The following is a 23,350-nucleotide window of genomic DNA, read 5'->3' on the forward strand; positions in this document are numbered from 1 at the left end:
CGAGGAAGGTAACTGGCCCATAAGTAGCACTGCTCCTAAAGTGTTGGGGGTGGATGGGGAGGTAGAGCCCAGGGCAGCACCGGCTGGTGGGTCTGAAGAAATCCCCAGGGAGACAGCATACATAGCAGCTGTCACACGCAGTCAGAGTGCCCAGATCGCAGGTAACGCACTGTCTTCTGGACCCTCTGCTGCTACAGGAGAGACTGAACCAGAGGTGAACCCAGAGCCGGTTCCAGAGGGTCCCAGTAAAGAGGGGACCCTGACGTCACTTCTGGCAGCCTCCAGCATGGAGTTCCAGGCTGCTCTGCACTCAGATGCCAGCCTGGAGAAATTGAGAGGTCTCGCCGAGACGCCCACCTCCAAGTCTGATAAGGAGAGGGTGTTCTGGGAACGAGGAAGGTTGTACCGGGAGACAGTACCCGGAGATCCTAAAAAGGAGTGGTTGAGGGAAAGACAGCTGGTCGTCCCCTATCAGTTCAGAACTGAGTTGTTGCGGATTGCCCATGAGATTCCACTCGCTGGACACTTGGGGATCAGCAAAACAAAGGCACGGCTGTCTCAACACTTCTATTGGCCCAAGATGGGGACAGATGTAACACACTACTGCCGCTCCTGTGCCACCTGTCAAAAAGTGGGTAAGGCGGGGCCTGCTCTTAAGGCTCCCCTTATTCCTTTGCCGGTGATAGAGGAGCCTTTCCAGAGAATCGCGGTGGACATTGTAGGACCGCTGTCCGTCCCCAGCAGCTCCGGAAAGCGATACAGTCTCACCGTGGTAGACTACGCTACCCGGTACCCAGAGGCAGTAGCTCTGTCTTCAACCAGGGCAGATAAGGTGGCTGACGCACTGGTGACCATCTTTTCAAGAGTAGGATTTCCCAGGGAGATGCTTACCGATCAAGGGCCCCAATTCATGTCTCGCCTAATGGAGGCTCTCTGTGAGAAAATGCAGGTGACGCAGCTGGTATCGAGTCCGTATCACCCACAGACTAATGGTTTGTGTGAACGTTTCAACGGTACCCTCAAACAGATGCTCCGCATACTGGTTGAGACCCAAGGGCGCGACTGGGAGCGGTACCTCCCACACCTGCTGTTCGCTTACAGAGAAGTTCCGCAGGCCTCGACCGGGTTCTCCCCCTTCGAGCTCCTGTATGGCAGGCGAGTCCGGGGACCCCTTGGGTTGATAAGAGAATCCTGGGAAGATGAGCCAAACCCCACAGAAGTGTCCATCGTGGATTATGTCATGCGCTTCCGTGACAAGATGCAGACCTTGACGCAGTTGGTGCATGACAACATGACGCAGGCTCAGGCTGACCAGAAGCACTGGTACGACCAGAACGCCCGGGAGCGGACCTACCAGGTGGGTCAAAAGGTGTGGGTGTTGGTCCCTGTACCAACGGATAAGCTTCAGGCAGCCTGGGAAGGCCCGTACGTCGTCCACCAACAGCTCAACCCGGTCACCTACGTGGTCACGCTTGACCATGCTCGGGGTAGGCGCAAGGCCTTTCACGTCAACATGCTGAAGGCGCACTACGAACGTGAAGCTTGCGTCCTACCGGTCTGCAATCTGCCAGAGGATGGGGAGGAAGATCCCCTCCTGGACATGCTGGCCCAGGCCAAGGCCGATGGGTCCATTGAGGACATGGAGATAAGTGGTTCGCTCACCGTGTCCCAGCGGTTGCAGTTGATGGCCACCCTGGAACTCTTCCGGCCCGTGTTCACCAACCGTACTGGGAGGACGGAGTTAGCGGTTCATGAGGTGGACACCGGGAATCATGCCCCATTACGGCGAACACCTTATCGGATCTCTGAAATGGTGCAACAAGTCATGCGCCAAGAGGTCGATGAGATGTTAAGGCTGGGAGTGATTCGACAGTCAAAAGGTGCGTGGGCTTCACCTGTAGTCCTCGTGCCTAAAAAGGATCGAACCACCCGGTTCTGCGTGGACTACAGGGGGCTCAACGCCATCACAACCTCTGATGCCCACCCAATGCCGCGCATCGAGGATCTGCTCGAGCGGTTGACAAACGCCAACTACATATCCATCATGGATTTGAGTCGGGGATACTGGCAGATTCCCCTGAGCCCTGAGGCGCAGGAGAAATCCGCCTTTATCACCCCCTTTGGACTGTACGAGTCCACGGTCATGCCCTTCGGCATGAAGAATGCCCCTGCCACTTTCCAGCGGATGGTCAACCACCTGCTTCGGGGACTGGAGGAGTACGCGGTGGCGTACTTAGACGATATTGCCGTCTTCAGTTCCACCTGGGAGGAACACCTTCAGCACCTCCAGGAGGTGCTCAAGCGTCTTCACCAGGCAGGCCTGACCATCAAGCCGGGGAAGTGCCAGATAGGCATGCACAAGGTCCACTACCTGGGGCACCGGGTAGGCGGGGGTTCCATGAGTCCGGAGCCAGGAAAAGTGGACGCAATCGTGTCCTGGCCCACCCCCAGGACCAAGAAACAGGTGAAGTCCTTCTTGGGCACTGCAGGGTACTATAGGCGGTTCGTACAGGACTATAGCTCCCTTGCCAAACCCTTGACTGACCTCACCAAGCAGAGGCTACCCCAAACAGTCAACTGGACAGATGACTGTGAGGCGGCTTTCCAAGCTTTGAAAGCAGCCCTGTGCAACTCTCCAGTGTTGAGAGCAGTCGACAGCAGTCGCCCGTTTCTGGTACAGACCGACGCCAGCGAGTTTGGCCTCGGTGCTGTGCTTAGCCAGGTCGACTCGGGGGACCAAGAGCACCCCGTGTTGTACCTGAGCCGGAAACTTTTGCCGAGGGAAGTGGCATACTCGACCATCGAGAAGGAGTGTCTGGCCATGGTGTGGGCACTGCAGCGTTTGCAGCCCTACCTGTACGGGCGCGCCTTCACGGTGGTAACTGACCACAACCCTCTGAGCTGGTTGCACACAGTGTCCGGAACCAATGGAAGATTGCTCCGCTGGAGCCTTGCCCTTCAACAGTACGATTTTACTGTAAAACACAGGAAGGGCAGTGAAAACGGCAATGCCGATGGGTTGTCCCACCGGGGCGAACCCGCTGAGGTGCGCATGGCAGATTACCGAGAGGTAATGCCTCCTTAGCGCCCTCTTAAAGGGGGGAGGTGTGATGTACAATGCCCGAAGATATGTTTTCTGTTGCAATGTGCTAACAAATCCTCCATCCTAGGACATTGTAAACTGTCAGTAGTAGGAATTCCTTCCCCCCAGGTTTTACCAACCCTGCCACTTCCTCTGGAAGAGCAGGAATGTTAATTAGCTAGACCATCTTCCTCACACCATTTGGCTTCTCTCAGCTGAAAGAGAAAAAAAAGTGCGGGAACTAAACTCTTTGTTTGAAACCAGGAGTTTGAATAAAACAATAAGGGATTGTCCCGCGAAAACCATACCCAGCAGAAATATAAAAATCATATTTCTGCGATCCGAGCAGACCCAGCTTCGCTGTGGTGCCTGTTGCAAAACTCTCGGATGTCCAGAACCTGAGATATGATTTGCACCCAAATGGACGGTCATATCGCATAGATGTTTGATGTTTTCTTGATGGGCTCATTACGCTGGGAAACATGATACCACTGATGAGTCCATACCAGCTTCTCCCATAAAGTTATAGCTAATCTAAGTTTTGTAGCCAAAACATAACTTGGATAAGAGAGGTGGGATCAACCCAGAATGCACCTCTCTGTGATGTCACATAGGAAAGTCTATAAGGCATTCCCTGGCAGAACCAGCTCAGAACAGCTCAAGTCGTCGTGCTAGAAAGATCCAGATGAGCGGAGAAGTGCAGCTCCGCCTCCACCCACCTTAGCCGCATGGTCTGCCTAAGGAACAATATGGAACTGTGAGTGTAATCTCTTTGTTTTCTCCACTTTTATTTTATACCTGTACTGTACATATTTTATGTCTCAATTTTATAGCAACTTTTATCTGTAATCACTGTCCTCTTTCGGAAAATAAATGAAATTATTTAGATCTGTCTCCATGCTCTAAGAATCGAACTATACGCCTTTGATAGATAATCGCTACTAATTCAAGGGGTTTGCCACGGACCCTCTTAATTTAACACTGTGAATTAAGTAACCGTGACTGGTGGCAGCGAGTTGTGTACGGCTATTACGGCTTGCTGGCAGTACAGAAGGGTCTTATATTGCTGAATAAGGGTCTGCGGCCACAGCATTGATAATTCCCTTACTGCAGAAGCCTAATTGCCGGTTCACAACAGGCAGCCCGTCCGGCGACCAATTATCCTAGGTGCAGTTCCCTGACTGACCTGAGGGTAAGGGGGGCGCCGGAGAGCTGCGAGTTCCAAGGTGGAACTGAGAAAGTGGGATATACACAAATCCCCGCAGTACTTGGAAGATTGATAGCAGTGGTGGGGCATCCAAATTAAACTCCCCCTGCGGCAAATTGTAGAGCGAGATTAGCTTGCTGGATATTTTTGTCACATGGTGCCAGTGGTGGGATAACTAAGATAAGCCCCACTGCGCCTGTGATAGCCGTGTGCCGGCATTGTGTCACGTCCCTCCGTCCGCTGATACACCGGTGTCAGTGGTGGGATCGTGACATAGTGGTGACACAGGGTCCGCTGTCCGTCGCGTTTTGGTGGCAGCGGGACCCCCGTTAGTCGTCGCCCGTAAGTGGACGAACGGCCGTGGGCTGTTCGTCACATATGGCAACGTAGATAAGGATTGCTGACAGTTAAGCATATCCCAATATATGTACTATATATATATATATATATATATATATATGCGCAAGCTTTGTATTTTGAACGCCCTAATGTGGTTCTATTTAAACTCTAAGAATCTATATTGGAGTAGACAGGTGACTGCTCACATCTGGTGTGGCCGTCATTCTCTCTCCATGCTGACATGATCAATAAAGAACAAATCATCTTCCTTATTCAGGTCTCGACGATTTCTAATTGGAAAACTAAAAAACTCCACTGACAGACCCCCTGCTGTGAGGCGGGAAGGAGCTCACACTGGAGTTTCACATTACAATGAGTATGCAGAGGCTGAGGGGGGGGGGGAGGGGGGGTCACATCTACAGCACGTGTGAGAGTGTTACAAGCTGCTGGCAGGCTAACAAGAGGGGAAGGGAAGGGGGGGTCAAACCCACACCGCTGACATAGCAGTATTCAGTATGTGAATAGAAGATTCTGCAATGTGATAATCAGGGGAATCTTAAGTCATACTTTATATTATCGTTACAGGTGGTTTAGAGTTCAGTAATTTAGTTTCATTGGATCTGTAAATGAAGGGACTCTGGTGCAACCTTGGCATGGCCAAGGGCTCAGTGCGCCATTCCACCCCTTTAATTACAATTTTCCACACCTCTCCTTATGGTGATTGATACCGATCGCTTTTGGAACACTGCCTGATCTAAATCCCTAAATCCCTGCCCCAGAGCAGGAGAATCTCATTAACTGAAAACTGCAAATACAGATTAAACAACAGCCACCAGACAGATTTCATCAACCAATGTATCATTTTAATCAGTATAATGGCATCAACATGACAGTGCCTGATCCTCGTCCTCTGGTCCTGGAGCGGCCAGTGCTTGAACCTTGTCTCCTGGTCCTGGAGCGGACAGTGTCTGAACATTGTCCCCTGGGCCGTGTCTGAATTTGTGTCAGTAACTGTTCTGTAGAGGTGCTAGAATTTGCTAGTCTGAATGGAGACCTAACCCTAATCAGTGTCAGCGTACCCGACTCCTGGGGTCAGCAGCTACAGTACCGGGTTCTGCCCAGGAGTGGTACCTGGTGGCCACCTGTAGTCCAGTCTGTCTCCACAGTCAAGAGCTCCAGTGAACAGGTAGTCGCTTAGCTATGCCCCTTCCTGGGCAATCTTGGCCCTGTGGCACAGTGGGTCCACAAATCCACATGCGCCACTGTTGAGCGTAACACTTGTTCACCATATAATGAGAGTGGAGTCTCTTGACTTCAAAAGATAGAATGTTTGTTAATTTCCTAGCTGTGAGATTGTTTTTCTCGACAAAGGGTATGAAAAATTTGGGGAAAAATTGGCTGTACATGCAATTTATATAGGATAGTTTTATGATGTTATGTCCTTTCAAGAAATATATAATTGAATATGTCCCAATACGCAGCCTCCCAACCCCAGTCCCTGATGGCAGAACAACCTCAAAAAGCAAGTGGCAGGATAACCATCTGTATTGCACATGCTATCTTAAGTTAAAGAAGTAAGTGGTCCAAATTAAAAAAAATAGAGCACCATCGTGAAAGGGTGGAACCCAAATTTGATTCATATTTAGCAATGAAACCAAAGATATGGAGGAAGGAATTTAGTCAACGTTTAGGACTTGGATTGGTTGACTACTCTTTTTTTACATATTATCTCAAGACCTGGTGGCACGGTCCAATGAATATACCCACTGTTGGCATGCCATAGAGAAAATTGGCCCTAAGAATGGATTATTAGTGAAACCAGCAACACAGTTTTTTTTATAGTAAAATTAATGTCACCTATGTACTGTAGTTCATTGAGTCTACCAAATTTATTATGTATATTTAGACACTTTTTGTACTTACGCCGATGATTTTTACATTCGTCCACTATAGTATTTGGTACACATGTACATGCCATCTAATCTTGAGGAAGGCAGATAGAAAAGAAATGTATCTGAAATGGTGACTTGTGGAAAAATTTTTCAACAGTATTTACACAAGAAAATCCCATGACAGATAACATGATCAGGGATAAAAATTCTCCATTAAATGTCACCTGCTTAACCCAGCAGGAAGTACGGCGGCGTCTAAAAATCACTAAAATTGACAAATCCCCGGGCCCGGATGGGATACACCCCCGAGTACTGCAGGAATTAAAGCACAGTCATAGATAGACCATTATTTTTAATCTTTAAAGATTCCATAATAACAGGGTCTGTACCACAGGACTGGCGTATAGCAAATGTGGTGCCAATATTCAAAAAGGGGACAAAAACTGAACTTGGAAATTATAGGCCAGTAAGTTTAACCTCAACTGTGGGTAAAATCCTGGAGGGTTTTCTAAGAGATACTCTACTGGAGTATCTGGAGAAGAATAACCTTATGACCCAATATCAACATGGGTTTACAAGGGACCGCTCCTGTCATACTAATCTGATAAGCTTTTATGAAGAGGTAAGTTCCGGACTGGACCAAAGGAATGCAGTGGACATGGTGTACATGGACTTTTCAAAAGCTTTTGATACGGTGCCACACAAAAGGTTGATACATAAAATGAGAACAATGGGGATAGGGAAAAATATGTGTAGGTGGGTTAAGAGCTTGCTCAGGGATAGGAAACAAAGGGTGGTTATTAATGGAGCACACTCGGACTGGGTCACGGTTAGCAGTGGGGTACCACAGGGGTCAGTATAGGGCCCGCTTCTTTTTAACATATTTATTAAAGACCTTGTAGGGGGCATAGAGAGTAGAATTTCAATATTTGCAGATGACACTAAACTCTGCAGGGCAATCAATACAGAGGAGGACAATTTTATATTACAGGAGGATTTATGTAAACTAGAAGCTTGGGCTGATAAATGGCAAATTAGCTTTAATGGGGATAAATGTAAGGTCATGCAATTGGGTAGAACAAACAAGATGTATAATTATGTGCTTAATTGTAAAACACTGGGCAAAACAGTCACTGAAAAAGACCTGGGTGTATGGGTGGACGACAAACTCACATTTAGTGGCCAGTGTCAGGCAGCTGCTGCAAAGGCAAATGAAATAATGGGATGCATTAAAAGAGGCATAGATGCTCATGAGGAGAACATAATTTTACCTCTATACAAGTCACTAGTGCGACCACACTTAGAATACTGTGTACAGTTCTGGTCTCCGATGTATAAGAAAGACATAACTGAACTGGAGCGGGTGCAGAGAAGAGCAACCAAGGTTATTAGGGAACTAGGGGGTCTGCAATACCAAGACAGGTTATTACACTTGGGGTTATTTAGTTTGGAGAATCGAAGGCTTAGGGGTGATTTTATTACAATGTATAAATATATGCGGGGACAATACCAAGACCTTTCTAATGATCATTTTACTCTTAGACCTGTGACTGGGACAAGGGGGCATCCTCTACGTCTGGAGGAAAGAAGGTTTAAGCATATTCACAGACGCGGATTCTTTACTGTAAGAGCAGTGAAACTATGGAACTCTCTGCCATATGATGTTGTAATGAGTGATTCCCTACTAAAATTTAAGAAGGGACTGGATGCCTTTCTTGAAAAGTATAATATTACAGGGTATATACACTAGTTTCCTTAATATTGCGTTGATCAAGGGAGCTAGTCTGATTGCCGTATGTGGAGTCGGGAAGGAATTTTTTTCCCCAATGTGAAGCTTACTGTTTGCCACATGGGGTTTTTTTTTGCCTTCCTCTGGATCAACATGTTAGGGCAAGTTAGGATAGGATATGGGTTGAACTAGATGGACTTAAAGTCTCCCTTTAACCTTAATAACTATGTTACTATGTTACCATTTTGAAAAACCTGTCAAAATGTATGATTTAAAAACCATCCGTCTTTTGACAGTATTGAATAAATTTACAACCATGAACACATTGTACCTGATAAAGTACATACACCGATACATTGTTTAAGAAAGCAGAAGGTAAGGTCCTAGATGGCAGATATGTGACACTGAAGTGGTTGGTCTAAGTAATGTAAAAAGTCTGTACCAGTAACACTAGGTTACTGAGTGTTAATTTGACTAAATTTTGGGTCCAGGATTTAGGAGCAACTAAAAGAGTCTGGGTGGGAAAGGTCGTTCCCTTAGTCCAGCAGCAGGCTTGCAGGCCTAATAACAGCAGCTGGGTTAGCTTAGCAGAGTGGAGTTGTGCTGGAGCTGAACAGAGCTGAACAGACGTGTTTTTCCCAGTGAACACATTTAATACTACTTGGGCTAATTCTGCCTGAAATGTCAAGATTCGCGAGGCTGCTACTTTTACTTTGTTTAACTGTACCTGAAGAAATTACTTCTTATGCTATGCCTTTGTACTGAAGGAAGGACTGTTTTTGTTTTGGAGCTGTAAAGTTTATGATTGACAATAAACCTTATGCTGTTTTGATATAAAAACCCTGCGCATGTTGTGTATGCAAGAGGCCACCCCACCGTCTTCATAGAACTTGAGAATTTTATGTGATGGACTTTACCTCAAGAGTTACAAAAGTTCCATCTTTTTTACCATTGATTCTTGCGACTCGATTCAGGTTCTCAAGGGCTTCTTGTGGACGGTTCTCAAGTGCAAGCCACCGGTACGATTCTGGGACCCACCTGTTTTTTGGTGAAAATAGGAAAGAGATATAATTAGGAAATTAATGAAACATCATTTGCATAAACAAAATTGTTACGTACTGACTAAAGCAACTTCCCTGCCTCCTGTGCTTTGTTTTGGAATTGCCTGATTTTTTTTCACACTATTGGTTTAGTAGTTTGTACGTATCATTCAATCCTTACTGCAACAGATCAGCTCTCCATGCACTGAGTTCCTAATGACTGACAGATGAGTTAATATACAGTAGTCAATCAGTAGAGGCAGAGCAGCAGGAGGCGGCAGAAATCAGCAAGCTGAACCAATCACGAGGCAGGGGAGTGCCTCAGACTACGTGAGAAAAATTATAGTCACAGCTCTGTATTAATGAGATAAAAACCGCCAGGTAATAAGATCAAAGGGAAAATAAATGGCAGGTAGGTAATGTTTGCTGAGCTGACAAAGTGAAAAAAAGAGAAATCTAAATCAAAATTAATATTTGCTGTGATCACCCTCTCTCTTTAAAACAGCATCAATTCTTCTTCTTGAAGGAACTTGGCAGGTAGCTTGTTCCTAAAATCATGGAGAACTGATCACAGATCTTTTGTGGATATCAGCTCGTTCAAATCCTTCTCAATGAGGGCCATATCAATACTTACAAGACTCCTGGTTCTCCTTTATACTGAAGATACTGTGGCTACAGAATACATTTGGAGCCAATCATATGCCCTCCTAATGGTATTGCATGATGGACTAGTATCTGCCTGTATTTCTTAGCATTGAGGATACCATTAATTATGACCAAATATGCATCTCAGTTTGCTAAAAAGTAGTCCCAAACTGCAAGGACCCTCCACCATGCTTCACTGTTGCCTGCAGACATTCATTAATGTGCCATTTACATTTTGACTCATCAGTCTGGAGTACTCTGCATTTTTTTTTTTTTTTTATTTAGTATCCCAGTTCCTTTGTTTTTCTGCAGATTTGAGTTTCTTGCGGAAGGTTCATTTTTTTACCTCAATCGTTCCATGAAGAACATTTCTGGCCAGACTTCTCCAAAACGTAGATGGGTACAGCTGAATCCCACTGGCTCCTGCCAGTTCTGAACTGATGGCACGGCTTTACATTTTCTGATTTTAAATGAAAGCATGCATGGTGTGTTTTTCATATTTTTCAATAAGTTTCCCTGGTTGACCAATACGTCTACAATCTCCATCTAAAAAGCTTGAATAGCACATCTTGACACACCAGCAGTCTGCTTTGAAATTTAAAAAAAAAAAAAATCTTGCCGATGCAGTACAACTACCTTATGTCTCAATGATGTGCTCAGTCTTGCCCATATGTATAATCTTTGATATGATATGGTCTTCCATAACCTCAATTTTGTAGCAGATTTTTTCTATTCCTTACCCAGTTTTAGCTTCCTGCACAGTAGCTGTTTTAGTTGCAGTTAATGACTGTTTCGACCTACATATGAAAATGGTGATCATTATCACCTATTAGGCATAATTGGTTACTCATTCACCTGACTGTAATCCTACTAAATTTCTGGTTTTACGCAAATGTACCTAGAAGAATTGATTCTTTGATGCAGTTTTGAGGGCAAAAGGGCGATAACACCAAATATTGATTATATTTAAATTTCTCTTTCATTCATTTGCTTTACATTTTGCTAATTGGTAAAAATTAACTATTAACCTTGCTATCATTGAAAGCGGTTTTACCTTGTAGCATTTTGCATACCAGCTTAAAACTTTTGCACAGTATGTAATGTAGACCTGTTCTTTAACAGAACATTTAATCAGCGACAAACCTCAATCAAATTTTAAGATTATTCGTTTTGAAAGAGTAATGTTCAAGAGTGATTCGTATTGTGCATGCAAACTAACTGCATATTAATGACTTTAACTAGTCATATAGAGTACATTCTAATACAAAATTTGACACATAGATAGATCTATAATGTAAAGAATGGATTCTGTTTTATTGTATGACGTTGGCGTTCTAAAATATATATATATTTTTTACATCATTCACTTACTCTATATTATTGCCTAGATAGTTTTATGAAACCATTACCTACCATGCCAGAATGAAGAATATGAAATAGGGTAAAGAGAGTGCTAGCTGCAGCCAGCGCCAGTCTGTTATAACATAAGCCACTCCTGGTAGAATGATTTGTCCTAAAGTTAGACAGGTTCCTTGAATAACTGGCACAATTAAAAGATATTTCTTTGGAATCCATTCCATAGCTGAAAGAGATTAGAGCATCAGTGATGGTGACATATGTCTATATTACTTCAACTATTTCTACCAATGTGACTTCTTTCTCCACTTCTAAGCCACTTCTCTCTCTCTCCACATGCCTCTTAAAATTATCATTTGTGCTAAAAAAAAAAAAAAATGCAACAATTTATGTTGATCAAGACATTTGCCAGCTCACTGAGGGATCAAGTTACAGCTGCCTATTGAATACTGTGGTAAGGCGAAAAGCAAGGAGGAGCAGACTGAAAGACAGAAGCAGGGAGACAAACTGACCATGCTACTGAATTTTAATAAGTTGCTTATTTCACCGTAGAGCTGGATTCATTACTACACTGCTCAGTACTGCTGTATAACATTCTTTATACTTTGTATGCCTACAGAAAATGTGCAAAATTTATTTGAAATAAAATATAAAATTTGATAGGAAAGGTCATGTATAAAATAAATTTAAAAAGAAAGACCAAATAAAACCAGTGATATCGGGACATGTGTAAAAGGTGTAATCAAAGGAAGTATGTAGTTTCAAAATTGCTAACACCATGTATGCGTGATAATAGAACTAATATGTAAATACATAACAAGGGAAAATCACGATTGAACAAAATAGTTACCCACTCTCTAGATTGATGGTTGTACCCCAACACACGTTTCGCCTCCTACTTTGTTAAAGAGGCCAAATGTCCGTCAGGGAAATGCCATCAATCTAGAGGTTCCCCTTGATGAAATAATGAGAGTAAAAGTGTGTTGTCATCAATCTAGAAGCTGTGTAACTATTGTTCTTATGCGTCCCCCTTGACAAAGTAGGAGGCGAAACGTGTGTATCAATGTAAAGCATGGGTTATTATTGTACATATGTGATTGTCACTTACTAGGTATTTGTTATTACTCATTATTGTTATAATTCTCTAACTATTTGAGCTGGGATATCATGCTTGAGCATTTTCAGCATATATTGTATTATTAGCAGGCCAGAAACTATTGTATATGCTTCATGTACTTATACCTCAGAATTGACGTCCTTATATCAATTATGTATTTTGTATTTTTTTTTCTCTTTTTTTAAATCAATGTCATACAAGTGATCTAATAAAATGTATATTTCTATATTTCTCTCTGAATAAGTGCTGTACATTTTCTGTAGGGTATACGTAATTGAATTGGTATAAGCAAGGACATATGTTTGTAAGTTGGTAATTTTCTTTGGAACGTGTGCTACAGACAGGAGAGCAGGAATCCTTCACGTCTGTGTATAAAGGACATCATGATAGCTAGTTTCCACTCACTAGCTCAGAGACAGTCACAAGTATCAAGAGAACTTAAGTGATTTTCATAGGCTTGTTTGGAAATACTCCCTTTTATGGTATGATATATAGTATTTGAAATAGAAGCCTATGAAATAGAATTTTAAACAATTGACTTTTTACAACTTGACTGAATGGACATGGCTGTTTTCAGGGCACTATAGGTTCAGAAAGGACCCTGCTCTCTATGATATTGCACTCACTGCCAACTGATCGCTGCTCGGTCTACTAGGACGATAAGGAAGGTTAGGATCGATTCATCTTATAACAAACCATTGTAATACTGTATCTCCTTTGTATATGTAGCATCTTACTGTGTGCGGAACTGTACTAGCAATTGTTTAGTTTGTTCGATTTGTTTATTTTATTGTTATATTTAGGTCTTGATTTTTTTTTATTTACACAATCAATAAAAATATTGTGAAAGTAAAGATATTATCCATTTTTATGTATCTCTCCAAAGACGACCACATTTTACAAATAATTCCTCCAATACACTGTACCTATCAAATGCACTCAGTTGGAGAAGAAGTGCGGAAGTTCAAGGAGCCATGACCATTGGAATGTATGGTATCTGCATATTCTAAAGTGCAGCCCCGTGCAAGAGTGTTTTTAACCTACAAACTAATTGCTGCATATACTGTATTTCATATTCATAGAAATTAATATGCTGCAAATAGATTCATACAGAACCTTCAACGGCATTTATACACTCTAACTGTCAATATAACATACAGTAAGTGCAGCTCTCCTTAAAAGACATCAGAAAGATTTTCAGATGGCGAAATGTGCAGAAGAATAAAGGGAATACGTGATGCTTGTAATACATTTTTAAGCTCATCTATTTTTTTAAGTTTTCCTATCAGATTTTGAGAAAATGGAAAACACAAATGAATAGCAACTCACTTAGACTGAGGTCATTAATGATGAGGCCACAAATCCCCATGCCGGTCATAAAGCGAAAGACACAATAGACGGCAAAATTAGGTGAGAACGCAGCACCTGTTCCCATAGATGCTATCTTCAAAAGACAGCATAGGACCACCGTCCGACGTCCAAACCTGCCATGTATGAGAAGAGAAAATATTTTTATTGTATTTTAGAATGTGAATTTGTGCATACACGTGTGTGTGTATATATATATATATATATATATATATATACACATACATACACATACGCACACATATATACACACACACTAGATGGAGGCCCATGCTATCGCATCGGGATGGAGGTAATGTCACGATGGGGGCAGGCTTTGCAGCATTGAGAATCTCTCCCCATGTGCTCACCCACCTATCCACTCTCTCTTTCCCCATGTGCTGACTTCTCCCGTCTGTGCTCTCTTCTTTGACCTGTCTACCCCATGTGCTGTCCCCCTTGTCTGCTGTCTCTCTCCTTCCTGTGCTGTGTTCTCCCCTCATGTGCTGTCCCGTTAGAGCCGTCTCCCCCCTGTGCTCTGTCTCACACCCCTGTGCGCTCTCTCCCCATCTGCTGTCTTCTCCTCTCATACCTGTGTACCCCATTTGCGCTCTCTCGCCTCACCACTGTGCTGTCTCCCCCCCATGTGTCCTCTTTCCTATGTGTGATCACCCCTCCCCCTGTGTTAAAATGAAAGCAAAGTAGGTAAAGGTAACATTTTATTAACATTTGCACGGCATATACAGAGTGTGTGCATGCGTGTGGTGTGTAAGGCATACACAGTGTGTGTGTGTGTTTGTGGTGGGACAGTGCTCTGCTGGTGATACTGCGCAAGAGGCTTGTACCAACAGAAGTTTCCATATTGAGACACCCATCACCTGGGTGTCCCAATATGGCGGTTGGTGAACTTCCGCCGCTTGGAATTCTGGGATCTGGACACATCTGGATGGAACAGGATGTGAAGACATTACAAGGTAAATTGTTGTGAGTTCATTTTCCCCTTCACCGTCGATGTCTGATGAACTCCCTCTTCTGGTGAAGGAAGGTAGTGAGGCTGATTACCAAACACCTGATCTGGTAGATGATGACTGGGTAACAGGAATTTCTGACTGGATATATGGCAGCCGACGCCCTTCTGAGTCGCTGGTGACTTCTCTGCTGGATTCTTGGAGACCAGTCTGATTAAATGAATTCAAGTCTCCAGGTCCAGATGAATTACACCCCAGAGTACTGAAGGAGATAGCAGAAGAAATTTTTGAACCCCTCTCTATAATCTTTGAAAATTCTTGGAGAACAGGAGAAGTGCCAGAAGACTGGAGAAGAGCAAATGTTGTTCCTATCTTCAAAAAGGGGAAGAAGGTGGACCCAGGCAACTATAGGCCGGTGAGTCTGACTTCTATACCAGGAAAGATCTTTGAACAAATTATTAAACAACATGTATGTCAATACCTGGATAAGAATGAAGTGATTAAACAGAGTCAGCATGGGTTTGTAACTAATAAGTCATGTCAGACTAACTTAATTTCCTTCTATGACGGTATCACTGATTGGGTGGATCAAGGAAATGCTGTAGATATAGTATATCTTGACTTCAGCAAAGCATTTGACAAAGTCTCTCATACAATCCTTATTGAAAAAATGATTAAGTATGGAATGGACAAGGCAACTGTTAGGTGGATTCATAACTGGCTTAGTGATCGGACCCAAAGAGTGGTCGTAAATGGCTGCACATCCAGTTGGAAGAATGTCTCAAGTGGGGTACCACAGGGCTCTGTCCTGGGCCCTGTATTGTTCAACATCTTTATCAACGATTTAGATGAAGGAATTGAGGGTAAACTGATTAAATTTGCTGATGACACAAAGCTAGGAGGGATAGCTAATACTAGAGAAGAGAGAGAGAGGATTCAAAAAGATTTAAATAAACTGGAGAAGTGGGCAGCAACTAACAGAATGGTTTTTAACAGGGAGAAATGCAAAGTACTACATCTGGGCAATAAAAATGGAAAAAGCATATACAGAATGGGAGGAATAGGGCTAAGTGACAGCACATGTGAAAAAGACTTGGGTATACTAATAGATCACAGACTGAATATGAGTCAACAGTGTGATGCAGCAGCAAAAAAGGCAAATGCAATTCTAGGATGTATTAACAGAAGCATACAGTCTAGATCACGTGAAGTCATTATTTCCCTCTACTCCTCTTTGGTCAGACCTCATCTGGAATATTGTGTCCAGTTTTGGGCACCACATTTTAAAAAAGACATCAACAAACTGGAGCAAGTTCAGAAAAGAGCGACCAGAATGGTGACCGGTCTGCAAACCCTGTCTTATGAGGAAAGGTTGCAGGATTTGGGAATGTTTAGTTTGCAAAAGAGAAGACTGAGAGGAGACTTAATAGCTGTCTACAAATATCTAAAGGGCTGTCACATTGTAGAAGGATCAACTTTATTCTCATTTGCACAAGGAAAGACTAGAAGCAATGGGATGAAACTGAATGGGAGGAGACACAGATTAGATATTAGAAAAAACTTTTTGACAGTTAGAGTGATCAATGAGTGGAACAGGCTGCCACGAGAAGTGGTGAGTTCTCCTTCAATGGAAGTCTTCAAACAGAGGCTGGACAGATATCTGACTGGGATGATTTAGCGAATCCTGCTTTGAGCAGGGGGTTGGACCAGATGGCCCAGGAGGTCCCTTCCAACTCTACGATTCTATGATTCTATGATTCTATGATTCCTGCTTCCCAAAGATAAGTTTTTGCTCTGCTATTGAACTTATTAGTTTTATTTTGTTTACCTTGTTTTTTGGAGTTCAGCCATCCCCGGTCAGGGGTGTGCTGAGTTCCATTTTTGTCTCTGATCAGTTTGTCTCTTTGCTCTGTCTTCAGAATTTACCTGAGTGCTGATATAGTCTTTTTGAAGTCCTAGCGACTTCAGGGCCTGTTTTTCCTATCAGACGGTTGGGACATTTTTTGGTAGGGTTTTTTACGGATTGCAGACAGCAGCTTTTCTATCCTGTCCTTTTTAGTTAGCTTGGGCCCCATCGTTTGCGCAACCTATCTTTCTATCTGTGTTAGTGTTTTCATCTTGCTTCACCGTCATTATATGTTGGGGGCTGCCTATTGCTTTGGGGTCTGCTCTGGGGCAGTTTAGATTTCTCCTTTCTTTCTTTAGGCCTATTTAGTTCTCCGGCTGTGATTGAGGGGTCTAGGGCATCGTAGGAACCCCCCACGGCTACTGTTAGTTGTGGATAGGATCAGGGGTCTGCAATCTGATAGCTGCCAACCTCTCCGGTTTTCTGGACTTAGGTTGTATTTTTGTTTTTTCCTCCTTCGGTGACTCATAACAGTAAATATATAATATATATATATTGCAATTACACATGTTTTGTTATACACATGTTTAGCTCCTTCGTATGTATTGGAACAACACAAAAACAAAGTAGGCAAATAGGACAAAATAAATTTTCACACAATCCCAAAAATGGGCTGGAAAAAATTGTTGGGAAACAACTTTGTTTCAAGCATGTGATTCTTGTTCAAACTCACCTGTGGTAAGTAACAGGTGTGGGCAATATGAAAAAAAAAAAATCACACCTGAAACCAGATAAAAAGGAGAGAAGATAGCAATCTTCGCATTGTGTGAGTGTGCCACACTAAGGCCCCTGTCACACGACGCACCAGCGATCCCGACAACGATATATGACCTTGGCAGGATCACTGATGCCTCGCTACCTGATCGCTGGTGAGCTGCCAAACAGGCAGCTTCACCAGCGATCAGGACCAGCGACGACACTGGGTAACAAGCGCGCACGTCGCTGAGTTACCCGCTGTGTACCTTAGATACCAGCGTGCTGGCGCTTGGTGCTGGTAACCATGGTAAACAGCGGGTTTCTAAGCACCGCTTAGAAACCCGCTGTTTACCTTGGATACCAGCTCTCAGGGCCAGCATGCTGGTATCTAAGGTACACAACGGGTAACTAAGCGCCGCGCGGCTGTCACGTGCCCCGTCCTGTATGACACGGCCAGCAGGCCGGTAACTAATACAACAAGACACAGGGGTGTTATGAATGGATCACAGAGGAGAAAAAAAGCAAAACAAGCTAAGTCACAGAAAACCAGAGAGGTTGGTAACTATGCAGATTGCAGATCCCTGATCTTACCACACAACTAGCAGTAGCCGTGGAGCGTGCCTACGATGCTCCTAAACGCCTCGTCACGGCAGGAGGACTAAATAAGCCTAAAGCAAGAAAAGGGAAAACTAACTGCCCCAGAGCAGACCCCAAAGGAATAGATAGCCCCCACATGTATTGACGGTGAAACAAGATGAAGGCACAAACACAGGCAGGAGAATAGACTGAGCAAATGATGGGGCCCAAACTAACTAGACAGGAAAGGAAAGGCACTGTCTGCAACCTGCAGAAAACCCGACAAAAATCATGTCCAACACTTCTGATAGCAAAATTAACCCTGAAGTCCCTAGACTTCTCCCACTATATCAGCACTCTGAAATATTCTGAGACAGAGCAAAAAGAGACCGAACTAGTAAGGGACAAAAAGCCAATTGGCAAAATACTGATAAATAAGAGTGGAAATTCAGCACAGCCCCAACAGGGGCTGGCTGACCACACCAAAAAACTGAATAGACCAACAAAATCAAGTGTGAACATTAGCAGAAAAACTTACCTTTAGATGACTGGAACAGAGCTGAAACCCAAGAGCTGACAAGCCAGAAGGAATCACCAGCAACTGAATAGGGCGTCGGCTGTCTTAAATCCAATCTGAGACTCCTGAGATCCAATCGTCATCCTCATTCTCAGGTGGCAGATCTCCACCGATCAAATCAGCCTCTCTACCTCCTGTTACCTCCAGAGGGAGTCTGGAAGGAGAACTCACAACTGGTGAACCAGAGAATGAACTCACAACACAGTGGATAGGGAAATATTTACAACGGTGGGCCCTGCGACAGGGAACGGGGGACGTGGAGACCTCCTGCACTCCCCTGAGTCAGTGTCCCTAACACTCCTAACGTTCCCTATACAGGCTCCTCACCTGTCGCCGATCAGGATACCTGTCAGCATAGCACACCCTACACCTATTCCTTACTAGGGAGCTGGGTGGTGCAGGCACTGGCCCCACCGCTGTACTAACACCAACTTGAGGAAAAGTGACAAACAGGGAAACACTTAGCTTTGCTCTGATGCACTTGCTCCTGGCAACAGAGTCCAACACCTGAGCGCATCTTCCTCCCACCGTGCCCAACACCTGGGTGCAGCTTTACAGCAACAGCGTCCAGCACCCGAGTGCCGCCATGGAGCAACAGAGTCCAGCACCTGAGTGAAGTGTCCAGCAACGTAGTCCAGCACCTGAGTGCAACTGTCCAGCAACGGAGTCCAGCACCAGAGTGCAGCTTTCCAGCAACAGTGTCCAGCACCAGAGTGCAACTGTCCAGCACCTGAGTGCAGCTTCCAGCAACAGAGTCCAGCAACTGATTGCAGCTCTACACCATAGCTGCCCCTCCACCATGCTTTACACAAACTCCTCGCTGACACCATAGCTGCCACTCCAGTACTCTGAGCTGCCCTGGACTCTCCTCAGCTCCTTCCTTCACCCAGGATGGTTGGAAAAGACCAACAATATCACCAACCTGAGTGAGCACAACTGTCACACCTTTATTGAGTAAACACACCTGTTAGTGATTCCCAAGCAATTACACTAACCACCACCGGGGGCAAAACTGTCTAAGCACACCAGTGCAATGACCATACTGGCCACCGGGGGCAAAACTATCTCTAAGCACAAAGCTTAGAGAGAAAAAAAAAAAAAAAAAAAAAAAGAGGGTTACAGTGCTCTTATCTGACATGATCCAGCATGGATCATGACAGTGGCGCTTAGAAACCGGCTGTTTACCTTGGTTACCAGCTCCAACTCACTTGCGGGAGACCAACGATCAAAAAAATGTCCAGGGCTTTCGAGCACGATCAGCAATACCCGGCAGGGGGGCCGGTCGCTGATACATGTCCACACACAGCGATATCGCAGGTGAGATCGCTGTTGCTGCACAAAACTTGTGACTCAGCAGCGATCTCACTGTGTGTGACGGGGGCTTAAGCTTGGAGAACAGAAAGAGGAAACAAGAACTGTCTGGGGACTTCAAATAGTTGGGGGAAAAAAAAAAAAAAAAATCGGTTACTAGTCCATCTCTAGAGGTCTTAATGTTCCTTTTTCCATGGTGTGTAACAATCAAGAAGTTTACAACCCATGCTACTGTAGCTACTCTCCCTGGACAATGACGGTGGAGAAAAAATGATGGAATATTGCAAAACAAGATAGTCTGGATCGAGAATAAGCAGCCACAATAAAGTTCCAAAGAGATTAGAGCTGTCCTGCAGGCTCACGGTGCATTAGTGTCAGCGCAAACTGTGTGTTAATATTTGAATGAAATGCTATGGCAGGACACTCAAGAGGACCCCACTGCTGACAGGGACAAAAAGCTAGAATGGGGTTTGACAAAATATGCATAAGCCAAAATCATTCTGGGAAAGTGTCGTGCGGACAGACGAGACCAAAATGGAGCTTTTTGGTAAAGCACATCATTCTACTGTTTATCAAAAATGGAATGAGGCCTACAAAGAAGAGAACACAGTACCTACAGTCAAATATGGTGGAGATTCAAAGATGCTTTAGGGTTGTTTTGCTGCCTCTGGCACTGGGTGCCTTGACTGTGTGCAAGGCATCATGAAATCTTAAGATTACCAAAGGATTTTGAATTACAATGTAGTGTCAAGTGTCAGAAAGCTGGGCATTAATATTAAGTTGAGGGTGCCAACACTTTTCTCTGGCCCATTTTTGGGGTATCATGTGAAATGTCCAATTTGACTTTTTTCCTCTGTTTTTGGTGTTTCAATACACACAAAGGAAAAAAAAAAGCACGTGTATAACAAAACATGCATAATTGCAATCATTTTCTGAGAGAAATACTTCATTATCTGGAATAATTTTAAAGGGTGCCAACAATTTCGGCTATGATATAGATTAAATATTGTGAGACCAGTGCTATTTGCGAAGGTCCCTATGTGTCCCCCAGGATGTGCTCAGAAGGGTATTGAGGCCACTGGAGTGCATTGCAGTCACAGGCGTAGCTGTTATTGCAATGCAAAATAAAAGTGAGTATTGGTCCTGGGCATGCTATTTGTCCAGGGCAGATTTAAGAAAACCTGAAATGGGCTTTTATTTTTTAAATGGACTACAGGATGGTAGTGGGACGGTCTGCTTTCTCCCCCGTCCCCAGGTTTTCCATGTGGCCACAGGTTGATTGTTAAAGCCAGGGTCGGACTGGGGTGTCTGGGGCCCACCAGGGGAATGGACTCTAGGGGCCCACCCTACGGTTATATGCAAATATCTGTCAGTCGTTATCCCCATTATAGTGGATCATCGGCTGTAAAACACAGGCGGCTCCTGAACATCTACTGTGCGCCCCCATAACTGGATGTATAATTACAGTAGCTTACATTAATGGGGTTCTTTGGGTAAAACAAGTTATCACCGATCCATGGGTTCCACAGGAAAGGTGATCGCTTAGGTCCTGTTAGGCGTCGGATTCCTGGCACTGCACAGCGGGAATCCAGAGCCAGACATCCTGTGGTTTCCCATTCTCCTCCGACCGCTCAGACTCCTGCTCAGCAATCACGGCGAGCCAGGCATTCTCCTCAGACTCGTTCTGTGAGCCTGGATGTTGCTGCCACCTCCGGTGCAGCAATGGTAGCGCAACCTGCTTTGAAGGGAACCGCTCCAGAGGCTAAGTCCTCGTGCCGTGCTACTGGGCATGCCCGCGACGTGCCCTCTCAGTGGAGAGCAGGGGTCACATGTGCAGGTCCTGTGTCGGATCTGATTGGTCCTTCCCAAAGTATTGGAAGGTTCCGGAAGTGCATGGCTATAAAAGCCCCGCATGGCGGCTGGGCCATGCGCTAGTGTAGCATATTATTCTGTGTGTGTATGGTGATGGATGCATGGACTGGTGTCTGACTCATTATGAAACCCCTACCCTCTGATATTACGAGTGGTGACCGAGTGTGTATAGTCAGCTCCAGGGTTGTGGCAAGCTACACGCCACTTGCTCCACGCCTACACTAGCGTCCGTCGGCGCCCGGTCCTCGGCGCCGACGCTTGCGGCTTTCTCTGCCGCTGCACTGTAGTAACAGCAGCTATTGGTGTTCGCGGCTGCGACGCCACACGCAGGCCTCTGTGACGCTTAACAGGGCCCGCGCCTTTGCTTTAGTGTTCGCCAAGCGACTGTTTGTACGGAGCCGCCCTTAGCGTTCGGGTGACGTTAACCCGAGCGCAGTACCGCACCTACTAGGTGCATCTGCCATTGTTCAGCAGCGGTCTTGTCACCTACCGCACGGTGGACCCCGGGCGGTGAACGCACCTACTATTATTTATATTTGGTGCATTCCGCCGACCCTAACAGGTCCGACCATTAGAAACTGCACCGATTGGAAGAATGAGGAAGCTTTATCCCTGATAGGACACTTATCCCCATTTTAAAATGGATCGGCAGGTGGGATATCTGACCACTGCTCCATTCATTCTCTTTGGGGCTTCTATAAAAAAAACTGTCATGATCCAAGGTGGATCTGACAGCTTAAATGCATAAAGTGAACTTTTTTCCCTTTGGCTGTGTGCCAAAGTGTGATGTGATTGCCCCCAGTGGCCATTAGAATTATTACACGTGGTGTCGGTCATTCTAAGTTGCCCCGGTGGTGGTGAGTGGTATCGCACCTTAGTTTTAGGGTTAATGTTCACGCAATTACAAATCAGGTGTTAGGCTCTATAAAAGGGAGCCAGGTGGGTTCAATCACTGTTGGTGATATTGTGTGTTCATTTGGCAAGTAAGCCTGGGGGAGGAAGGAGCTGAACACGAGTCCTGCGCAGCCCAGCCAGAGGGGATGAGTGGCAGCTAGGTGGTCTGCAAGAAGGGCTGGCATGGCGTGGTGGAGTCACAGTTTATGGTGTCGGCAGGAGGTGTTTGCATGGCTTGGTGGAGTGGCGACGATGGTGAGAGTTGCACTCACCATGCTGGACCTGGTTGCTGAGAGCTGGACTCAAGCATGCTTGACTTTTTGGGCAGAAGCTGAACTCATCATTGGGACTCTGTTACTGGACTGCTGCAACGGGTAGTGGACTCTGCTCCAAGGCTGCACTATGGTGAAGGATCCAGTTATGGTGATGGATCCGGGTGGAGGAGAAGATGCACGCAGGTGGTGGGCTCTGTTGCTAGGAGCGTACACAACAGAGCAAAGCTAAGTGGCGTTTCCCCTGTTTTGTCATCTTTCCTCATGTGTGTTTTAGTGCAGTGGTGGGATTAGTTTCCGCACAGACCAATTCCCTAGTGAGGGTTTAGGTCAGGGCGAGCTAGGGTTTTTAGGTTCCTGTTGCGCGCCCGGTGCGGAACCGGCATAGGGAACGTTAGGAGTGCAGGGACACTGGCTCAGGGGAGCTCAGGAGGTCTCCACTTCCCTATTCCCTATCGCACGGCCCACCATTGTTAATGTTTCCCAGGTTTCCCTTATTGTTTAAATACGCCTTACTGGAGGCG

General features: G+C 45.0%; 1 protein-coding gene across 1 annotated transcript in view; it reads right to left on the reverse strand.

Annotated features, from left to right (window-relative positions):
* The window catches only part of LOC141058289 (solute carrier family 22 member 6-B-like), a 107,340-nt gene that overhangs the window by 56,888 nt on the left and 27,102 nt on the right, over positions 1-23,350 (reverse strand). Inside the window, exons 3-5 of the mRNA XM_073554478.1 lie at positions 13,737-13,891; positions 11,348-11,516; positions 9,167-9,287 (exon numbers count right to left, since the gene is read on the reverse strand). Coding sequence (XP_073410579.1) covers positions 9,167-9,287; positions 11,348-11,516; positions 13,737-13,891 — 445 coding nt within the window. The remainder of the gene's footprint in view (positions 1-9,166; positions 9,288-11,347; positions 11,517-13,736; positions 13,892-23,350) is intronic.

The sequence above is a fragment of the Dendrobates tinctorius genome, unplaced genomic scaffold, assembly GCF_039654945.1.
Source record: "Dendrobates tinctorius isolate UK_male_01 unplaced genomic scaffold, ASM3965494v1 ptg000211l, whole genome shotgun sequence".
NCBI classification, from domain to species: domain Eukaryota; kingdom Metazoa; phylum Chordata; class Amphibia; order Anura; family Dendrobatidae; genus Dendrobates; species Dendrobates tinctorius.